Here is a 12,721-nt window from a genome sequence, read left to right as displayed (position 1 = left end):
CTTCACTCTGTTCTCAATTCAATTCATAGTTCTTTGGCCCCAGCACTTTCTGCTCACTCACCTGAGACCTGCTTGGTTGTCATGACATCTTTTTCCCATGTAGCATTATGGAGAATAGCCCGTTTATTAGGGACTGGAAGAGTTAGGTTGGGGAAAAAAGTCATTTCAACCCAGTTGGCTAAATCAGTAATCAACGTATATTTTAACCAGGGAGGGACAGGGAGAAGTTGGAAAACACTCAAAGTAATTGAATGAAGAATGGGATCACTGAATGAAAGGAAGGTTTTCACTCCTGGAGTTTAATTCTTTAAATTTTATGAATCTATACCTCAGATTCAAGACTGGAAAACCTTGCACAGGATTTTCTGAAATGAGAGCAACTGACTCCTTCTCTTCCAGCCTCCAGCTCCTGATTTCCTCTGGCTGTCACCCCATGGTGCACTATTCTGCTCCTTCCAGCTGTGGGCTGCCTCACAGGACTTTCATGGGGTGGAGTCCTTTTTTCTAAGTACTTCATCACAATGCCTCTGTCACAGGATTGGTGTCCTGATTCAAACAACCAGTTGAAGCGTTGGGCGCCCGTTCGGCGATGCCAGACATACATGGAGGGACTAGGACAGGAATGTAACCATGAGTGTTGGAGTAGTTCCGTGGAGGCATGTCTCAGAGCAGCTGAGTTTTGCAGGCAGGCCTCTCTGTATGAGGGAAGTCTGGCAGGTGGAGAATACCTGGGTCTATTTGGTGAGCTAGAAAATAAGATCTTGTCATGACCCAGGACCGCTTCTCTTAGATCTGAAGACTGCTTGCCAGTGTCCCTTGTTGGTTCCAGGGACTCATTGTTCAGACTGGAGAACAAATCAGCAATTTCTCCCTGCAGTCCCAGCTTTTCCAAGTTTCCTGCCCTGTCTTGAAACCTCAAGATTTCCTCTGGTTCCTTTGTTGCCTTGATATATGAAGATCGTCTGGCTAGTGAGGGTAGTCCTTCTGACTGTGACCTAGAATAAAGTCTCATACGCGAACTACAATTGGTGTGGTTGGGATATGACGCTGGAGGGCGCAAATTTCGCACAGGCCATTTCTCGTTCAAGCCAATATAAGATTTCACTGCAGGTACTGTCTTTGTCCCACTCCGAGAGGCAACATGCCCTGCAGAGCAACTGGCCAATTTCCTACAAGGCAAAGACAGTCTTCTTGTGAAATATTTTCTGTTATAAATATCCTGATAATGTAATTCATTATTGCTGATAAATGGAACATAAGGGGATTCCAAGTCTTTTCTCATATCGGTTCCCTTGGCATATTGAGAGTACATAGGGAACTCATTTCGTGGTATAGAATGAGGGTTGTGGATTACAGTAAAAGGTTTTGAAGTTATATATCTGCTTTCTGGTCTGCTCTTATATTTACTTATTGGTTGACCTGACCATCTTTTCTCCCGTTCAGAAGCCAGAGATGGAGATAATGTTGCTGGAAGGTAGCAAAGTTGGTGTCTGTTAGAAATATAGGGAACTGAAAGTTGTTGGCTATTCATGGCCTCTGATCCTTCAATCTGCTGTGATGGTGTTTTAGGAGGTTTGTTTGTGAGGTTTTCACCTGCACGTGTCCAATGTTCTATTGTCTTTGTTGCATTCTCCAAAGAACTTTCCACGTTTGTGGATGAGACTAAATCTTTGGCTGCCTGCAACATCTTCATCATGTTGGCTTGAGAAAAGCTCGAGGAGACAATGGGAGCGGCCACATGGAGTGGGCTGGAGACTTCCTGTACACCACTAAAACAACTGTAGATTCCCTGAAAAGGATGAAGTAAAACAGACAACTTTGTTACAATTCCATATGCCGCCTAAGGTAATCGAAACCCTTTCACCCCAACCAATTAGCTGAAAGACCAGCTCTTTAACTCAATTTCATTTACTTTGGTGAAAATCAGAAAATTTGATTTCTGCCAAAGTAAGACTTGTCATTTCTGGAGAACCCTTATACCTTATGTCTGTTCTTGTAGGGCAGGTATAACACAGGAAAGATAAAACTTCCTCTACACTGTCCCCATCAAATTCTCCCAGGGCAGATATGGCATAGGCACAATGGGATATTCTGTCCCAAAACACCCCATTGACTTTTAATTTGCAGGATATTAGTTAGTGTAGGAGGTATTGCAGTCCCTTGAGCTCTTTTTTTGCTACTGAAAGGCACTACTCACAATTGCTCTGTATGAGGGTTTTTAGCAAAGCCTACCTCAAATTAAAGCAAAGAGGAGATGCTACTGCAAAGGGAAAAACCTGTATGCACGCAAGTTGAGATCTGTTGGCATCTCTGTTGTAGTTTTGATCTTGTGGATCAGAATTCATAATGAAGATGGCTACAATAGTGGTCATTTTGTTGGTCAGAAATTTTGCACCAGTAGCTTTCAAGACTTTTCAGCATGGAATCAGATTATTGTGCACCAGACCACCTTTTCTTGTCATTATGTGTGCTCTTATGTTAAAAAAGAACTTATTTGAGTGTTATGCTCATTGCCTCATTTGTATTTTCTTTTTAGATAGCTCCTGCCCCCCCAACATCCCATACTCTCAGTTCTTGCCCCTCACTCTCCATTTTCACAATCCCTGTCTTCACGGCTTCCCACTCTCACAGCTCCTGCCTCGTTCACTCCCCATGAGGCAAGCTTTAGATGTATCTGCCACCATTGCAGTTGTGCCCTATTTCTGTTTTATGTTCCTTCAATATTTATCATAATGGTCCCACACTCGGAAAGATGTCCTCCACTGCAATAGTCGTATTGTCCTGAATTTGGAGAGTCCTTTATTGGAGGTATTTCTGTACTGGAAGCATCCTGTTTGTGGGCTACTTGATTGGAAAGGGGTGATCCTGTATTTTGAGGTCACACTTTTTTTTAAAGAGTGCTCCTGCATTGGGATGATGATGTTGCAATGGGGTTCCTACCAGAGATGGTTCAAGAGCTGGTTTGGTAAATTAGATCCCAGATACCAACACAGGATTAAATTTCTGGGCAGTTAGAAGTTGATGAGTGATTATGACTAGTAGTCACAGATTTATAAATAACTATTGTGCTTGACTAGCATCATAGCATTCTTTAATTTAAAACTCAAGATAAATAGTGTGGCTGGCTTACAAAAGTAAGGTCTCCCAGAGTAGACAAATGGAGGTTGGATCCCCTGGAATGTGATGGTGGCATTTGGGGAATCGTATGTTAATCTGCAAATTTCTTGAGTGGTTTTCACAAGTCACTGAAGCTGCACTTATTTACTCAACCAACAACTTGCATTGAGGGCAGATGCACCAACTTCAATGCAGAAAAAGTCCCACAGTCTTCATTGAGACACAAGAAAAGACAAAGACTACACAGATAGAGGAGGAGTGAATAAAACTTGGTCAGAAGCGTGGCTAGAGGAGAAGCTGAGCAGTTTGGAGAAGGAATTTCAGATGTTGAAGCCTACGTGGCTGAAAATTCAGTCGCCGACAGCATGGGGGAAGAATGGCTGAATTTTCAAGAGGCCCAAATCAGAGGATTGAAAAATATAATTATTACATTGAATACTATTCATTTCCCTATTCTTGTTAAGTAAATGTGACATTTTCCAATAAGTGGTGAAAGGGAACTTGCTGGACTCCTGTGTTCAGCTACATTTTCCCAGATTGTGGGCAGCCTTTGTCTTTTGTCACTATTGAAATTCTGATTACGGGAATGGTCAGCAATGCGAAACTCGAGGAGAAAGTAAGCAGAAAACTCCAAAAACGTAAGAAAGTGAAAGACTTTCAAAATTGATGTAGTCCTAGGTTTTGTATTTCGTGGTGTAAGATTCTAAAGTCACGAGGTGTGTGGAGAAGGAGTCATTGATTATTGGGGATAATCAGAAATGTGGATTTAAGATCACAGTTTAATCAGTTACAATTTTATTGAATTGTGGAGCAGGTCAGAGGGGCTGAATGGCCTACTTCTAATTCATTTTTATTTATTTCTATTAAATTGTGTAATGGTTAGAGGTCTGGGTTTCTGATTAACTAAATTAAAGCTAATGGGAGTTTCTTCAGTGGCAGTGAGAACATCAGATGTTGGATTAAGACAAAATACTGTGGATGCTGGAAATCTGAAATAAAACAGAGAATGCTGAAGAAGAGTTAACACTGATTCTCTCTCCACAGATGCTGCCAGACTTGCTGAGCTTCTCCAGCATTCTCTCTGTTTAAATCAGATACTGAGATGTTCTAAAAGGTAAATATTGAACTGAAATAGTGTGATAGTCCTGTTACTGAGAAAATCATTCATCCTCCCATGCTCGGGACATGGTTCTGGGCAATATAGTACCAGAAGGATATTGCAGTTCAACTGTTATTTACAAGGAGCGTCTCTGGATGATTGAAGTACACTCTCTAACAGTGGACCTCCAGAGTAACATTGACCAGGTCAAAGTTATTTCAGCAATGCTCTGATGACATCATGAATGGTTCAACCAATAAATGGAATAGTGACGCACTAGGATACTGGTTAGTGCAAGTCTGCATGCAACGGCACACACTCCCAGGATCAGTATCTATAATATTTGAAGTCTGCACCTTACCCCCTCTGACTCCTGGCCTTTCCCCTTCAGACCCCTGACCATTAATCCCTTGTTGCTCCTGTGCCCCCACTGCCCTGTGCCCATTTCCTCCTCTACCCTGTGTACTGTGCCCTTTCTGCCCCTGGCATCTTACCCTGCTGATTGCCAGAAGAAAATCTGTCTTGCTGGATTTCTTCACATGATGCCTCAGCTTCCAATAAACTAAATGCTCCCAAGCGAAGACCAGCAGACTGAGGCCCATGGCCACGAGGAGCATGTAGAAGACACCAGCCATGTTATCAATGTCCAGTTTGCTGCTCATTGCCTCATTCTTTTCATTCTGACAGATTCCTGTCAACCACACAGTGTGCAGCTTATGTGTGTCTCCTGTAGAAAATGGAAGAGGAAATGCTTTATTCTGAGTGGGGTATTAAATGATACGTGGAACAAACAAGACAGTGTGTTAAACCAAATGAAATATTGAAGGGCAAAGAGAGTGAAGGGCAGTGAAATTAGACCGGAGTGGGTTTAAAAAATATTTTTAGCACAGGAATGGGCTATATAGTTCTAAATGGCTGTATGATGTTACTGCTCTGCACAAGTCTCCTCCCATCTGTATTTATCTCACACTGTTAATATATCCTTTCTATTCTGTTCCCCACGTGTTTATCTATTGTCCCCTTAAATGTATCAATGCTATTAACCTCAAATATTCTCTGTGGCAGTGAGTTAAACATTTCAACTACTGAGAAAGACAGACATTTTTTCCTGAATTCCCTACAGGATTTATTGGTGACTATGGTATATTTATGAACTCTGTTTTGGACTGCCTGCAAGTGGACATATCTTCACTGTCTATCCTTTCAAACCTTGAAATAGTCTTAAACACACACATCCAGTCTCCCCATAATATTCTCTTTTCAAGAGGGCAAAGTCCATTCAATCATTTCTGTGAGGTATAGTCTTTCAGTTTTGGTATCATTCAGGTCAGTCTTTTTGCACCTTTTCCTGTGCCTCTATCCATTTTATAATATGGAAGCAAGAATAGTTCACAGTGCTCCAAGTATGTTTTAACAAAGGTCCTGTCCAAGTTTATTGAAAAGCAAAGGAATTATGATGATATCTCTCTAGAAATGAGCCCAGTGCTTTGTTTACAACTTTTATGCTTTATTACTTCACAGAACTACTTTTAGTGATTTGTATATCTGTATTCATGGACTCCTCTGGTCCTTTACTCAAATTTAGACACATAGAACTGAATTCTTGTTCTGAGGTGGATAGTTTGAGTGAGGAAATATCCTGACTTGGCAGATTTGCTGTGTATTAAAGAAGCCTGTTAGACTCAGTTTTCACTCCAGGGAGACTTTGGAGGTTTAGATCTTCCTGACTACAGAAGTAGATTCTCCCAAAAACAGATGACTCATGAAATAGCTAAGTTTACCTCAATGCCTGTCCCAGTTGTTTTAGAAGCTGTTAAGTCCTCATCCCTCTCCCACCCTCTGCCTACTCCCATAACCCCCTTGCCAAATGGTACCTCCTTACATTGATACCCCTCCAGGCCAATTCATGCCCACCATCCTCTTGTTATGCTCCCTCATTGTCAATACATCTCTCTACTCACCGTCATACTCCATGCCATTTCTAACAATCTGATTAGATCTCTCACATACTCACTTGATAGTGAGTAAAGGCCCCATTCATGAAACTAATTCAAAGCTTTTAAATCTTCTCAAGTGCTCAATCTCTTATAAAATCAAACTTCTATTCAGATCCCACATCAAACATTGCTAAAACTAAAGCCTCTTTAACCTGTAAATCAAACTGTGAACTCAGAACGCCCCATTGGGATAATTGAGGCTACAATGAAGGTAACCTTCTCAACCTCTCCCCTCGCCTGAGGTGTGGTGACTTTCAGGTTAAATCACCACCAGTCATCTCTCGCTATGGTGACTTAACTGTTGTTTTCTTTTTAATTCACATAAGTATTCATAATGACAGAATAATAGCCCTGGGAATGGTCAAAAAAGAACTACACATACCGATAATTTTTTAACTCGGACCTCATGGCCTATCAATAAGTGCAGTTCAGCAATTGGTGTTTGTTTAACTCTCACTGACTCATAATGTTTAAAGAGAATTTATATGCCCTTCAGGAATGTTTACATCTTCCCAAACATTTTATCACCACACACATTAGATTAAAGCCCTTGAGCTAGCTAAAATAGTGTTTGTTTTAACCTAGTATTAAGTTCAAATGGTTTGCTGAGTTTGGTTTTCCCTCCTGTGTGAATCATGCCTCCACTCCAAGAAAAATTGCATTTGTCAGAAACAAGTGCTAGATTTCCACATCAGGTCACATCTACCATTTTTAAATGTCTGCAGAATCTAAGTCTGGCTTTTATTTCTAGAGAATACGTAACCTCTGATTCCTCCGAAATCTACCCTCTAACCCACGTGGAACTTCATTTATCAGTTACATGCCTGTTCTATCGGTTTAGTAATGGTTTCCTTTAATGTTCAGATGTTTGCATGGATAATGAAAGCACTGATCCGAGTACTGATCCCTGTGGAACATCGCCTCCCAATCTCAGTAACTATCTTTAAGCCCCTACTCTCTGTTCTGTAACCAACTTGCTATCTATTCTGTTATTTTTCTCTCAATTCACATTTTCTGATCTTAAAATGAATCCAGAATGGGGTGCCTTTAGCAAATGGCTTTAAAGGATATTAAAATGTGTCATGAGTGAGCAGAGTTGTAAAATTACAAAAACAGAGTGTACTGGAGAAACAAGGCAGATCTGGCAGCATCTGTAAGAGAAAACAGAGTTAACATTTCAAGTCCAGTAACCCTACAATGTTCAAGTTGGATTCTTGTAGGATGCCATGGTGAGTTTGGTGAGAGTGGGATTCACCTGGTTTGGATACTCCACTATTTCCTTATTTATTTAGCATCTATTTTTGACAGTTTGCAGATTTGTTCTGTGATCTTAGAATGCTTTTACATCAGTAATCACACGATGATTTGATTTTTGTATTGACTACAGTATGTGCTTTACTCCCGGTTAATTAGGGCAAAAGCTCAACATTCATTTCTAGAGAAAGCAAGAACTGCCGATGCTGGAGTCAGAGTCGATACAGTGTGGAGCTGGAGGAACACAGCAGGTCAGGCAGCATTAGCGGAGCAGGAAAGTCGACGTTTCGGGTTGGGACCCTTCAGAACTGGTATTGAGAAAGGAGATGTGACTGTAGTACTGGGTTTGTTTAAGTATGTGGTCGAAGGGCTTCAGGGTGGAGGAATTACCAGAGGGTTGCAGTGGGAGAGAGATCCACTGAGATCTTTCCAAAGAGAAAAGGATAACTTCTTCAAGGTGGGCATCCTTGGAAGAGGTTTTGCAGTGGGGTTATAAGTTACTTGGAGGTAGCAAGAACTGCAGATGCTGAAGTCAGAGTCAATACAGTGTGGAGCTGGAGTTCTGAAGAAGGGTCCCAACCTGAAGCATTGACTTTCCTGCTCCTCTGATGCTGTCTGACCTGCTGTGTTCCTCCAGCTCCACAATGTTCATTTCTGCTTGCTTTTCATAATAAAATGGATTTAAAGCTTAACTTACCATCACCCAGGAACTGTAACAGGGCCAGGTCAATGGCTCTTTTCCATTTGGAGTTTTTCTGCAGAGCTATCCCATAACCAGTCGTTGCAAATACTTTGCCACTTCCGATAGTAACAAGTTTACAGCCCTCATCCTTCCCAGCCATATAATTAAGAACAGCTGCATCATAAATAAAGGCATCAAGCTTCCTGCAAGAGGGAAAATACATCAACTGGAAACATTGGTGTTAGGAATATCAGAGCAGCAGAAGGCCAATTAGCCCTTTGATTCTGTTCTAATTTAAATTAGATAATGGATAATCTGTGTCTTAACTCCATCAGGCTGCCTTTATCCTTAACCAACAAAAATGTACCTGACTCAGTTTATATTTTTAATTGAAAACTCTCCAGCCTGAACAGGGAAGGAGAAAGTCCCAGATTTCCATTAGTCTCTGAAGAAATGTTTTCTGACGTCACCCCTGAATGGTCTGGCTGTAGTTTTAAGGTTATGTTAGAGGAATTAGGATCAATAGAAAGAAACTATCATCTTCTGTAATCTACCTCCCATCTTCTTTAACTGGAGAACAGGAATGATTTCCTTTAGACTCCCTAAAGCTACACACATCCATCAATGTCCCCTCCTCCCTATCCAAAAACCATCACTACACTGGTTAGGTTTAGAGGGGCATGCCAGGTTCAAACTCTTCCCAAACGCCTTCTGTCTTACAAAAGAAACCTGTGCTCATGGTCTTGTACAAGGACAAAACAATATTTCCCATCATGTAATAACTTTATGAAAAGAAAACATCCCACTGCCTTATTTATTCTATTTATTGCTTCACAGTATCTATTCCCTTTAGAGATGTAAGAAATGAAATATTCAGATCTCTTTCTTTCTCCAAAATCCTTGATGATGTCGCCCTGAAGGTTACAATTAGCACATTTCCTGTCCATAACATGCATCACATTACAATCTTCCAAATTAAACATTATCTGTGAGTCATGAACCTAATCCTCAACATGTTAAGATCTGCCTGAAGCAACTGTGCATCATATACAGTCCTACCACTCAGATAGACTTTAGTATCATCTATAAATTTTCATATCACTGAAAAAAAGAATTATTGTCAAAGCTTTTCATCTTGCACACATCATTACTTGTGAAAAAATGCCAAATTTCCAAAGAGAGCATCAGTTTAGACTGTTTGCTGATTGGTTGAAACAGCGCCACAAAGAATTTATCAGGGAACTATTGATCCTCAGGCTTTTGTTTAACTCACAAATGTCACTGCATATGAATATATGCAGCTTCCCTCAATTTTGAGAGAGTGATTGATAACCTTAAGTTGGTTGTTGCTGAAAGAGGGCAAAAGATTTATTAAAATTGTTCTGTGGATGAAGAGCTTCAATGAAATGTGTAGATTGGAGAAGCTGAGGTTATTCTTCTCAGAAGAGATTTTTGAGAGAAGATTTTTAACACTCTATCAAATCATTTATATCAATCTGGACCACAGAATAGATAGAGAGAAACTATTTCCCATAGGTGGAAAGGTTGAAAGAACTAGAGAAACTGATTTACATTGATTGCAAAAGAAGCAAGGACAACGAGGCAAATCTTTTTTTATGCAGCAAGTGCTCAGAAGTCTGGATGTATTGTCTGAGAATAAGTTGGAGGCAGTTTTATTCCTGGCTTTCAAAAGTCAATTGGATAAGCACCTAAAGAGAAAATAATAGCAGGACATTAGGGAAAAGAGGAAGGGTTTGAGATTGGCTGATTTGCTGTAGCAGAGAGCTGACACAAACAGAATGAGTTGAATTTTCAAGGAATCAAAGGTTACGTGGAGAAGGCAGGATAATAGGGTTGAGGAACATATCAGCCATGATTGAATGGTGGAGTAAGCTTAATGTGTCGAACAGCCTAATTCCGCTGCTATATCTTATGGACTTGTGTCCTCTTTCTGTGCTGTAACCAATCTATGGATCTATTTGATTAGATCCTACAGCTTACCCTGATTTTAAACTGTCCAGAGCATCTGCCACAGAACGTTGATTATATTTGGTCATGTGAGAGTGCATATCTGGATAGTTGTTCTTGATATTCCGTTCTGTGCTGCCATTGGGAACAGTACCAAATCGAAATGGCGGATAGTGATCTTGCGGCTTCTGAAACTGTTCACAACAAAATATCATATTAGAATCTCACCAATGAATAAATCAGAAGACTCATTTTACTCTTTATTCAGCTCCCTGTAAACAATTCCTGGTGAGGGGCAAGGAACAATAGCAAGACTTTCACTGACTCCCAACCAAAGCCTATCACATGTTGGCCCCAAATTAACAGATTTACAACAACCAGCATCAGAACTCATAAGGTTCAAACCAGGTTATAGTAAACGAAGTTAAAGACAAAGGGAGCCACTTGGTCCAGCAAAATCATCCGTTGCAAATGCCCACCAACTTCAAGACGCCCCAAGATGCCCATAACACCTTACGTCCCCAAGACTCAGAGTCCCCTTAACATGTGAACGTTCCAGTTAAGCTGCATTTCAAAATATTTCCAATGTTTTGTTTCCACATTCTGCCTGAAGTCTACACCAAGTATCGCTCACTTTTTCTGAAGAATTTTCTTGCATATCAACCAATGGTAACTTATTGTCACTTTGTTCCTTTTCTCACCGTACAATCAAAGTAGTTCTTTACATTAACCCTTAAATAGCTTCAATATGAAGTTATCAGTATTTCAGGGAAAAAGACTGCACAGTGCCTCAAAGTTGTTCTACTGTTCAATTAGATCACATTTTATCTGTATCTATGTGCCCTTGATCAATTATCTTGATATCCTTGCTTAACAAAAATCTATCCATTCATTCTTGACAACTAAAGTTGACCCCCAGCATTAATGTGTTTTGGAAACAGAGTTCTAGATTTTCATGACTATTGATGTGAATGACTGCTTTCTGACATCAACCCTGAATAATCCAGTTTTGAAGTTATATTGCCTCCTTGTTCTGGGCTCTGCCACCAGAGGAAGTAGTTCCAATCTTTCTGCACTATCCTAACAGGTTGAAAGTAGGGAGGGACAAAGCAGAGAACTACCAGCTATTTAGTTTGACATTGTTGGGAAAATCATGTATTTCTATAATTAAAGAATTGCTAACAAGGCTCTTGGAAAATCATTTCAGAGATAATAGGAACTGCCGATGCTGGAGAATCTGAGATAACCAAGATTATCTCAGATCTGAGATTTTCCAAGGTAACAAGGTGTAGAGCTGGATGAACACAGCAGGCCAAGCAGCATCATAGGAGCAGGAAGGCTGATGTTTCGGGCCTAGACCCTTCTTCAGAAATGCTTGCTTCGCAGTGGGGTTAAAATTGTTCAGAAAGATGGAAAGAAAATCAATTTTGAAAAGAAATATACCAATTTCTTGAGGATGTAACTAGCTGCTTAGCTAAAGCAGATGTAAGTCTATTTGTGTTTTCAAAAGGCACTTGATAAGATACCATGGAAAAGACTCGTGGTTTTGGACATAATAGGTTAGCCTGATACAGGATTGGTTAACAGGCAGGAAGGTAGACTCTGAATAAACAGCATTTCGAGGCAGACTAGCTAATGTCATGTTGCAATAATCAGTGGTGAGATCTCAGCTATTCACAATTGATATCGATGACTGACAAAAATGGAGGATAACGTATTAGATTTGCTGATAATACAAAGCTAGGTGGAACAGTGAGCTATGAGGAGGACACAAAGAGAATGCAAAAAGGTATAGACAGGACAAGTGAATGGGCAACAACGTAGAGGTCGGATGTTATGGGGGAATATGAAATTTTATGCACTTTGGAAAGAAAAGCATAGTATTTTTAAATGGTGAGCATTTTTTTAATGTCAGATTTCAGAGGGACTTGGATATACTTGTACAAGAAACACAAAGCTAGCATGCAGGTACAGCAAGCAATATCTGCATAATGTTGGATTCCACATTTAGGGAAGAATATGGAAACTGGTACAGCAAAGGTTCACTGGTTTGTTTCCTGGGGTGAGAGTCATGTGATGAGAAGTAGAGTAGATTGGACATGTATTGTCTGGAGTTCAGAAACATAAGATTTTGTGGGAGCTTGAAAGAGTAAATGCTGAGACAGTGTTTCTCCTGGCTAGAGTGTCTCAAACAATGGGAAGGTCTCACAGTAAGGGATCAATTATTTAAAATTGAGATGCGTATTGTAAATCTTTGGAATTCTTTACTCTTTTTATTTTCTGTGCTCTTAATTTATTTTATGATTTTAAAACCTCAGATCAGAATATTCTTTATTGTTTTATATGTGGAGAATGTGAGCCTCCGCCAAGCAAATTCTCTTCATAATTTCATCTGCCAAACCCTCATATCAATCTGGTCAATATGTGCTGCATCCTGTCCGGGGCCAGTATGTCCTTTCTGAGTGCAGTGCCCAGATCTAAACACAGGCAAGGTCTGGAGCTGCTGGCTTAAGGTAGATTATGATTTTGAGTAGACAACAAAAGCCGAATATTAACTGTCAACCTCCTTCCTTCTTTGATCTACAACAAAATATTTCAAGCAAT

The 12,721-nt window shown here is 40.2% G+C and overlaps 1 protein-coding gene across 1 annotated transcript in view; it reads right to left on the bottom strand.

Annotated features, from left to right (window-relative positions):
* Positions 1-322: 322 nt before the first annotated feature.
* The window catches only part of LOC109931674 (glutamate receptor ionotropic, NMDA 2C-like), a 98,873-nt gene continuing 86,474 nt past the window's right edge, over positions 323-12,721 (bottom strand). The window contains exons 11-14 of the mRNA XM_048611120.1: positions 10,151-10,311; positions 8,165-8,352; positions 4,711-4,943; positions 323-1,789 (exon numbers count right to left, since the gene is read on the bottom strand). Of these exons, the coding sequence (XP_048467077.1) occupies positions 323-1,789; positions 4,711-4,943; positions 8,165-8,352; positions 10,151-10,311 (2,049 nt within the window). The remainder of the gene's footprint in view (positions 1,790-4,710; positions 4,944-8,164; positions 8,353-10,150; positions 10,312-12,721) is intronic.

This window comes from Rhincodon typus, chromosome 23, assembly GCF_021869965.1.
Source record: "Rhincodon typus isolate 14 chromosome 23, sRhiTyp1.1, whole genome shotgun sequence".
In the NCBI taxonomy this organism is placed as follows: domain Eukaryota; kingdom Metazoa; phylum Chordata; class Chondrichthyes; order Orectolobiformes; family Rhincodontidae; genus Rhincodon; species Rhincodon typus.
The sequence above is the reverse complement of the archived record's forward strand: the minus strand, read 5'-3'. Positions and strand labels throughout refer to the sequence as shown.